Source organism: Stegastes partitus, unplaced genomic scaffold (assembly GCF_000690725.1).
Source record: "Stegastes partitus isolate 25-593 unplaced genomic scaffold, Stegastes_partitus-1.0.2 Scaffold0, whole genome shotgun sequence".
Lineage (NCBI taxonomy): Eukaryota > Metazoa > Chordata > Actinopteri > Pomacentridae > Stegastes > Stegastes partitus.
In genome coordinates this window covers 2,009,791-2,018,567 of record NW_007577731.1, presented here as the reverse complement: position 1 = coordinate 2,018,567, position 8,777 = coordinate 2,009,791, and the positions used below count along the sequence as shown (strand labels likewise).

Sequence of the window (8,777 nt, the reverse complement as noted above, 5' to 3'; positions counted from 1 at the left end):
TATTTTATTATCCTTTCATAGATTTATTTTGATAATTTGGCACCCTCACTCCTCCATACTCCCCAGCGTGTTGACCTGATGTGCTGCTGTGTGTGTGATGGTACTCTGTCTCCCAGCATCCTTCGCGGCGCCGCCCCTGGTTATCTCACTGACGGTCAGAGGGGAGGCCTGTCTGCATCTCGCTATCCAAAACTTGAGCACCGCGCTTATACGTTGTGGTAAGTACGCGTTTATATCCCTTCACCGTCCACTGGGGTGTTTTAATTCACCAGCCTTGTGTGTTTTTTTTACCAACATCACCACATTTTATTGAAGCTTTGCGTATTTAGGCAGGCGGTTGCCCATCCCGGCTAGCCGAGCTTTCCGGTGTCCGGCCAGAAAGGAGCTCAGATTGGTGAGTTAGTGCTGAGAGGAGAGCGGACGGTAAATACAGCCTCGATAATAGAAGTTAGGAGCAGACTGGCTGTATTTGACCACAGTAACTAGCTGGAGACACGTTTATCTGTGGTATAAACATGTTAAAACTTAACTTCGCATCGCCCGGACTGTCCTCCTTTTGCTAGCTTAACTAGTTAAGTTAGCAAAAAAAAAAAAAAATCTGAGCTGGCAGCGTTAGCTTGCTTCAGGTGGAGTTAGCAGTTATTAAAAGATCTCCACCTCCAACATTACGGGTGGTGGAGATCTCTACCATCTTCTATGAACGGCTCACTGTGGCTCCTATCGGTCTTGTGTGTATCATCATGTCCAGTAATCGGCTTTAAGCTATTTCTGTCAGTGCGCGGAGGCAGTGAGTAAGTAATGGAGCTAACCAAGTCAACACTGTAGGCTTCATCTCAATAGAAATGTCACTGGAGCTCGAACCTGTGGCGTTTTGATTACATCAGGGATCGGCTCAGTCACGTAATTACAGACACTGATTACTTAAATCAGTGTCGGTTGAATGTAAAAGCATATAAAATTTAGATCAATAAGGAGAGGTGATATAAGAAGTAGGGAAGTAGGAGATGAGGCCAGTCTAGAGGCAGGTGGTGGAGTAGAGTTGTCAGACGCCTGATAAAGACTGGCTCAGACATCCCAGACATCCGGAGGAGGTGGCGATGTGATGGATTAGGAGTGCATGATTAACTTCCCGAGAGAAAGAGTGACAGTATTGCGGTGATTTGTTTTATTTTTTTTGCGAAACTGAGATTGAAGTGATTTTGACAGCGTGGAAAAGTGGAAGTGACGGGGAGGATAGTGCCCTCACACTCCCATAGAGCTGTAGAGACAGAGTGTAAGTGAGCTGATCTTCCTTGAACTTGCGCAGAAGCTTCTTTTAAATCAAATGTCACTGCTTTTCTGTTTCAGGCCTTCTCAAGTGTGACGATGGAGCCATCAGGAAGCACCACGAGCAACCACACCCTCAACTCCACAGGCGGCGGCGGCTGTCCGTGGGAGGTCAGCGACAAGGCCAGGCTATGCCGCTTCCTCTGCTACGGCTCGGAGGGAGACGTCTACACTGCCAGAGAGGAGGGTCGCGTCAGCATCGAGAACGCCGGGGCCCTGCTCGCCATGCTTCAGGAGGGCCGAGGCGTTGAGGTGGTGGAGGAGATAAAAAGGTTCTCTCAGGATGGCCGAGCCGTCAGACCGGGCCCCTCCTTTTTTGCCTTGGCTCTGTGCTCCCAGCACTCGGAGCTGAAGACCAGGCAGGCGGCGTTCAAAGCCCTGAAGGAAGTGTGTCGGGACCCTGCCCATCTGTTTTCTTTCATCCAGTACAAGAAGGAACTAAAAGAGGGCATGAAATGTGGGATATGGGGACGTGCCCTGAGGAAAGCAGTGTCTGACTGGTACAACGAGCAAGATGCCATGATTCTAGCTGCCGCTGTGACCAAATGTAAACAGAGAGAGGGCTGGTCGCACCAGGATCTGCTCAGACTCTCTCACACCAAACCAGCTAAAGACGGTGAGTTTACACAGACCTACATTTTTACACAATATGGGCAAATCCACCTCACATTAGAATATCAAAATGATTTGTGAAGGTTAGAACTCTATCCAGTTTCTTAGGTGTCAATGGAAGTAAAATTTTAATAATAATAATAATAATAATACATTTTATTTAAAGGCGCCTTTCTGGTCACTCAAGGACACCTTACAAAAGATAAAAGAAACAACAATAAAATACACAATAATACAGTATACAACAATATAAATACATCAGGCAGTGCAATTGTCACAGCAGGGAATAAGCAGTTATGAACAGGTGTGTTTTGAGTTGAGATTTGAAATGAGAGAGTGAGTCAATGTTTCTGAGAGAGGGTGGTAGTGAGTTCCAGAGGCGGGGAGCAGAGCGGCTAAATGCTCTGCTCCCCATGGTGGTGAGACGGGCGGAGGGGGCAGACGGGTGTCGGGAGGAAGACGATATGAGGGAGCGGGAGGGAGTGGGAACATGGAGGAGGTTAGACAGATATGGGGGGGCGAGGTTGTGAATTGCCTTGAAGGTTAACAGGAGGATTTTGTACTGAATGCGGAACTGAACCGGGAGCCAGTGGAGCCGTTGGAGGACAGGGGTGATGTGGTGGATAGAGGCAGTTCTTGTAATGATGCGGGCAGCTGAGTTCTGGACCAGTTGAAGTTTATGGAGTGATTTGTGAGGGAGGCCAAAGAGGAGAGAGTTGCAGTAATCCAGACGGGAGGTGATGAGACTGTGAACCAGGATGGCGGCAGTGTGGGGGGTGAGGGAGGGGCGGAGACGATTGATGCTTCGTAGGTGAAAGTAGGCAGACCGGGTAATGTTATTGATGTGAGACTGAAAGGAAAGAGTACCGTCAAGGATGACACCCAGACTCTTAACCTGGGGGGAGGGTGATACAGAGGAGTTGTCAATGTTGAGGGAAAAGCTGTCGGTTTTGGAGAAAGTGGATTTTGTGCCCATGAGGAGAACCTCTGTTTTATTACTGTTTAATTTAAGGAAGTTTATGGTGAACCAGGTTTTTATTTCAGAGATGCAGTTGGTGAGGGAGGTGGGTGGTAGTGAGGACGAGGGTGTAGTGGTGAGGTAGAGCTGGGTGTCGTCAGCATAGCAGTGGAAGTGAATGTTAAAGATCTTAACATGTTAAGATCATTGCTTGTAGAATTTCTAAGGCAGTGTGCAGTTTGAGCCGTTATCACACATAATATCCAGACAAACAGGTTAGGACGTTGTCTGCAGTGGAAGTTTCAAAGGTATGCACGATATATTCTCACAAAAGCAGGCGCCTGGGTTGAGCGTATAGTCGGCAGGATAAGACGTACATCAGCACCCACGCTTGTACGCTGTGAATTCTCTAGACGGTTACCTGCTCTATTTACACATGGCTTCAATCGGACATTACATCGACTAGACAGTCAGACTATAATATATTTATAATTTATCGACGTGGAGCCACAGTGCGTGTGCAGCTTTGGCTCATATGAGTCATTGTTGGAGATGTTCTACCTACGGCCTTCTGCCTGTTTGTCCTTTATTTGTTTCTCTTCAGAGCAGTTGTGCAACGTTTGTGCGTTTCCAACACCGACAGGAACCACTGTATGGGTTTGACTAAAGGTTTTAAGCTTCGTGTTTGTAGAAGTGAAATACGGCAAAGTAATTAACAAAAAGAAACAGAAAGTCAGTTAATTCTTCAAGCAACAGTCTGACAAATGAGCACCAGGTTGAATTGGTTCCTAACTTTATCCACTTGTGTTGTAATATAGTTTAAAGTCGTATCCGTCTGCATCCTGAATTCTATGTTTTTGTTTCCAGCTATTGCCTTGATCAGCAAATACGTAACAAAGGGATGGAAGGAGGTGCAGGTTGCCTACGCCGACAAAGAGAACTCAGAGGAGGTTGTCAAAGTGCTTTCGTATCTTGAAGTGGTGGAGAAGGTCAAGCACAGCTGTGACGAAACGGAGGTCATCAACTTAATAGAAGAGCACAAACTGGAGAGGGAGCAGCTGCTGACAGACCATCTGAAGTCCAAACAGGTGATTATTTCTAATTCATACTGTTGTCGTAGATTTTAGTCTGGAGGCGTCTTTTCAGAGCTTCTTTTGTCACCATCAAACAGTGATCCTGGACGATACTGGATTGGCCAAATGTATTTTTAAACATGGAAAAATGGTGCACAAATTGAGTGTATTTTTGAATTCTGGCATAAATCTGCTACGGGAATTTGTGGTTATTGTTGTCTGCAGGTGTGGAGAGCTTTGCTGAAGGAAATGCCTCTCCACTCGGTGCTGAGGATCTTGGGAAAGATGACGTCAAATAAAGTCCTTGAACCCGGAAGCTCAGAAACGCAAGCGGTCTGTGACAGGATTCAGAGCGAGACAGTACTAAAGAAGGTAAAACCCGCAGCCTTTTCTAATTCATTTGCAGTTATGCATTTGAACAAACACGAGCCATTATTCCAATATTTAACCTGTCTTGGAATCATCAGGCAAAGATCCACCCTTTCAGCATACTCCTGGCTTCGGAAAACTACAAAAGGGGCCAAGGCTATCAGGGCAAAACAAAGTGGGAACCAGACGGCAGCATCCTCAAAGCGATGGATTCGGCCTTTTACAAGAGTTTTGTGGTGGGTTTTTGTTATTATCACAACTTCTGTCAGAAAGGAAGGAGTAATCAGATAACGCATTTAATCTGTTTGTGTCCCCAGAATGTGGAGCCGGTTGGTAAACGCTTCGTAGTGGCGGTGGACGTGAGCACGTCGCTGAGCAGCGTTGTCCCGGGAACATCCATCAGCACTGCTGTCGCCGCTGCAGCCATCACCATGGTAAGACTGCGCCGGAGCTATGTGCGTGGGTGATTGTCGTTCCAGTCGGAACAGCTGCGTCTTTAAGCAGGGATCAGGTCGCTCCATCTTTGGAGGAAGCCTGGTGAAGGAATTGGTCTGTTGACACATACTGTAGATTCCTGGGAAATTCCTTCTCCGGTGTCTTAGTCCAAAGGCCTTCCAGCACTTATTAGCAGGGAGACGCAGCACAGACGACAATCATTCTCAGATTTGTCGAGAAAACAGTAAGATGTGACAATGTGTGCGTGTTTGGTTGTTTTGCTGTGGACCACATGTGCCAGAGAGGAATCCAACTGTAACTTCATGCTCTGCTTTTGACACAGATTTTCGCGAGGACAGAGGCAGACACACATGTGCTGGCCTACTCTGAAGGCGCTGTGGTTCCCTGCTCTGTTTCTGCTGACATGACGCTGGCAGAAGCGACAGTTGAACTGGTTAAGGTGAGGCATGCTTCAAAGATATTAATAACAGACACTCGACACTTGGCTTCAGGACTAGTGGAATTTTACAACCATCCATAACTACACAATACCTGTTGGAAATAGTCTAATAGGTGACTGACGTTAATCCCGCCGAACAAATGTTGCTCTTGACCTCTGATCTGTACGTTCCAGATCCCCAGTGGGAGCACAGACTGCAGCCTTCCCATCACGTGGGCCACAGAGAACGGCAAATCCGTCGACGTCTTCATAATTCTGACCAACAACCCGCTATGGACGTTTGCTGCCAGCCCACTGGAGTCTCTAAAGAAGCACAGACAAGTACATTTATTCACTTATGTCTGCTTTGGGAAGGGATGTAATTATATCATGTCCTCTGTGGTCAGGATTGTTTTTGAGAATCTAATTATGCTGCTCCAGGTTAAATAAATTACGGTGATGTGTGCGGACGTGATCGGAGAAACTGGATGAGGTTCTGTTTCGTATTTATATTAAAGCTTAAAAAAAGGAAGTGGATCGCTTGCTGTCAGGTAACTGACTGGTGTCGCATAGGGCCGGTTTATATTTTGCTATGTATTACTGTTGATTCCTTAGATAAATATGTGAAATGACTGGTTGGTACATTTAGCACAGAGCAGTTATTAAACTCAGTGGAAGCAGGTTCAATATCGCGAGGCTTTCTGGGTGTTAGCTGGCTTGACAAACTCTAAACTAGATATCACAACACTCTCACAAAATTGGTTATTTGACTCCTCTTCCGCACAAAATGGACTGATGACATGCCGCCTGCTTCAGTCGAGCAGAATGGGTTGTTATAATGAAGAGCTATGAAGATTATAAAAAAAAAAGGTTTGATGGCAAAAAGCAGCGTTTATGCAAATACGATGAGAGGGGGAATGATTATATTTATTTTACCACTCAGTGCACTCTCGATTCAGCCGCCTGGTTCTAACGTGAGAGCTGCACATCAGAGCTCTTAGACTTTACCTTTTATTCATTTAAACGTGGATTTTAAAACGTGTTTGTGTCTGACACGATCTCACAATGAAAGTACAAGAAATTGTTAAAGATGAAATAAACATTATGTACAGTTATACATGTTATCAAAGAAGAATATGTACATTATATATAAAGAATATATACGGAAAAACTGTCAAAATAAATGACGTGGAGGGGTGAGGTGAGCAGTAAAGGGAGCTGTAAGGTGCAGAGAATGGTTGCTGTAAAGTTTTTAATGCCCATGTCCCACTGCTGGACCAGATATTATTGGTGTGCATTGATTAGCGCTCTTGCCTTCATATAAAAACTGTCCCTGAGTCCGTCAGTGATTTTACAGTAATGCAATTACATTACCAGTACTTGTGAGCATACCTCCACAGAGACAAAAAAAAAACATTGCATGTGTGTCTTCTCTACAGACATCAGGAGCCACCTCCAAGCTGCTGATGTGCGGGCTGACGTCCATCGGACATGCCATGGCCGACGCCGAAGACAGGGGCTTGTTGAGCGTCTGCGGCTTCGACGTCGGAGCTCTGAGCGTCATTTCTAACGTGGCCCGGGATCTGATCTGATGAAGCGTCGGGGACCGTCTCTGAATCATGTCGTGGGAACAGAAACAGAAGGCACAAAGTGGGACCGACGTGGCTCATGCATCATGCAGAGTGCCCGAAAACAGCACGAATCCAAAAGATGCTGACATTTACAATTCCAATTTCTCTTTTTGTATTGCGTCGCTTACAGGTCAGTTGACAAAGTGTCCAGCGGGCTGGACAACACTCCGGAAATGTTACGTGCATATATTTTTTGCAACAGTCGAAAAGGAAGTGACAAGACGTGTCGTTGCGTACGGGCCGTTTATGGCTTTGATGGTTCCTGGTGAGACACTAACCCCTGAAACGATAAACTCCTCTCATTTATAGAAAGAAGTGGGCAGATCAGATAAGAGGAACGGTGAATGTTAGAGACGTAGTGAAACTGTAGGTTTATTTCAAGAGGATTTCCTGTAGTTCACAGTATGTATCTATGGTATGGTTTAGCAGGTTCGTGTTAGAAACCTGAATGCCTATCCCTCTATTTTATGTAGCATTGTTATAAATTATTAACATATATAAAAGTGAGAATTAAAACAAATCACCAAAAGTCAACAGGACACCTTGTTCTTGTTATTCTGTTAAATTTTGTTTTGATTTATTTGGTCAGAAAAGGTTATTTTTTAATAGTAGCAGCTCTTATTCCTTTGACATAACCCTTGCCTTTAGCTTATCTTTAATTGTTTTGATATTTGTTCTTCCCTCCCCCCTCTCCCCCCAAGTCAGTTTGGTTGTAAAACTGAGTCGTCTGTTCTGCTCTTGTCGAGTTTATTCCACACAGAAATACCCTTGGTGCTCTTAAATGTGACGTTACACTTTAGGGGGATCATTTAGGTTTTGGGTTATTTGGGATTTTGCAAAAAAAAAAAAAATGCCAATGTTTGGGACTTAAGTCAGTTTACTGTAAGCTGGTGAAATGGACTTTTTCCTCATGTTTTAGTCAGAACTCTATGCATCATAATTGGGATTTGACTTTATTATTATTATTATTATTATTATTATTATGTCCAGAGACGGATGAATCCCAGCTACAGTTCTGTTTCTGTATCTTCAATGTAAGAATGTTTGTTATGCAAAAACTAACCTTCCCTGAATACAATAAACTGAATGTACTTTGTTTTTTTTTTTAAAGACCTGTAACACTAGAGATTTAAAGTACAGTGATTTATATTTGTCCAAATACAGAACAAGCACACTGCTTAGAGTGTTTTAACATTAGGGGCCAATTTGTTTTTGGGGAACAATGCAAGCAAAAGACTACTGTGGTGCTTCTTGTTTTTGTCAAAGTAACGGTAATGGCTGTAGCGATTGACAGCATTCACTAAGTTTGTTACTTGTCATTCACTCTGGTGTACTTCTGTCTTTATTAACTCCCGACCATGTAACTGTGAAGGATGTTTGTCCGCACATACTTTCATTTTTAAAGCAAATGTCCGCTGTGTTTTTGGTCACGGGTCCAAACGTTATAACGCTAAAATCTTTGTATGAAGTGACCCTTTGATACGATGTTTGTGGTCTGACAGGAGGTGTGGTAGTCACAAAGTGTTTCACCTCCATGATTAACTTCTTTTCCATCATATTGTACGTTGTATTCATGTTTTGTTTGTTTTTTGTTTTTTTTTTTGCTTAACATGTAAGTACTTGACTGTAGTGGCAATGTAAATCCCTCCCTAATAAACATGTTGCTGCTGTTCACAGTGTTGTTTTTCATTTTACAAACTACTATCAGAATTTGAGGGAATTTACATTGTAGTATCATCTGAGTATATCACTGGCCTTGACAGGTGTGTTTGTTTTTTACTAACAGGACTATCATGACTTGGATAATGAGAATCTACACAGACAACCTTATGCAAAGCACCGGTATTTAATCAGCTTAGACAGCAACTAATAAAATGCATCTACTGTTTGAATTCCTAATTTTATGGCTAGAAGAAAATTAGTGTAAAATAATA

At 43.9% G+C, this 8,777-nt stretch overlaps 1 protein-coding gene across 2 annotated transcripts; it reads left to right on the top strand.

The window, feature by feature from the left end:
• The first annotated feature begins 135 nt into the window (after positions 1 to 135).
• Positions 136 to 8,517, top strand: ro60 (Ro60, Y RNA binding protein). 2 transcript variants are annotated; one of them, XM_008287599.1, is made up of 9 exons: positions 136 to 218; positions 1,348 to 1,942; positions 3,764 to 3,984; positions 4,195 to 4,341; positions 4,437 to 4,574; positions 4,656 to 4,772; positions 5,117 to 5,233; positions 5,408 to 5,554; positions 6,652 to 8,517. In XM_008287599.1, exons 2-9 carry the CDS (start codon positions 1,366 to 1,368, stop codon positions 6,802 to 6,804), a joined length of 1,617 nt encoding a protein of 538 aa, XP_008285821.1. In that variant the 5' UTR covers positions 136 to 218; positions 1,348 to 1,365; the 3' UTR covers positions 6,805 to 8,517. The 2 variants fall into 2 exon arrangements, with proteins under 2 accessions (XP_008285821.1, XP_008285899.1); XM_008287677.1 differs by lacking the exon at positions 136 to 218 and adding an exon at positions 371 to 394.
• Positions 8,518 to 8,777: the final 260 nt, after the last annotated feature.

Coding starts and splice junctions, on each gene's coding strand:
- ro60 (XM_008287599.1), top strand. CDS start 1,366: ATGGAGCCATCAGGAAGCACCACGAGCAACCACACCCTCAACTCCACA. Junction 1,943..3,763: donor CACCAAACCAGCTAAAGACG/GTGAGTTTACAC, acceptor TTTTGTTTCCAG/CTATTGCCTTGATCAGCAAA. Junction 5,555..6,651: donor CTCTAAAGAAGCACAGACAA/GTACATTTATTC, acceptor TCTTCTCTACAG/ACATCAGGAGCCACCTCCAA.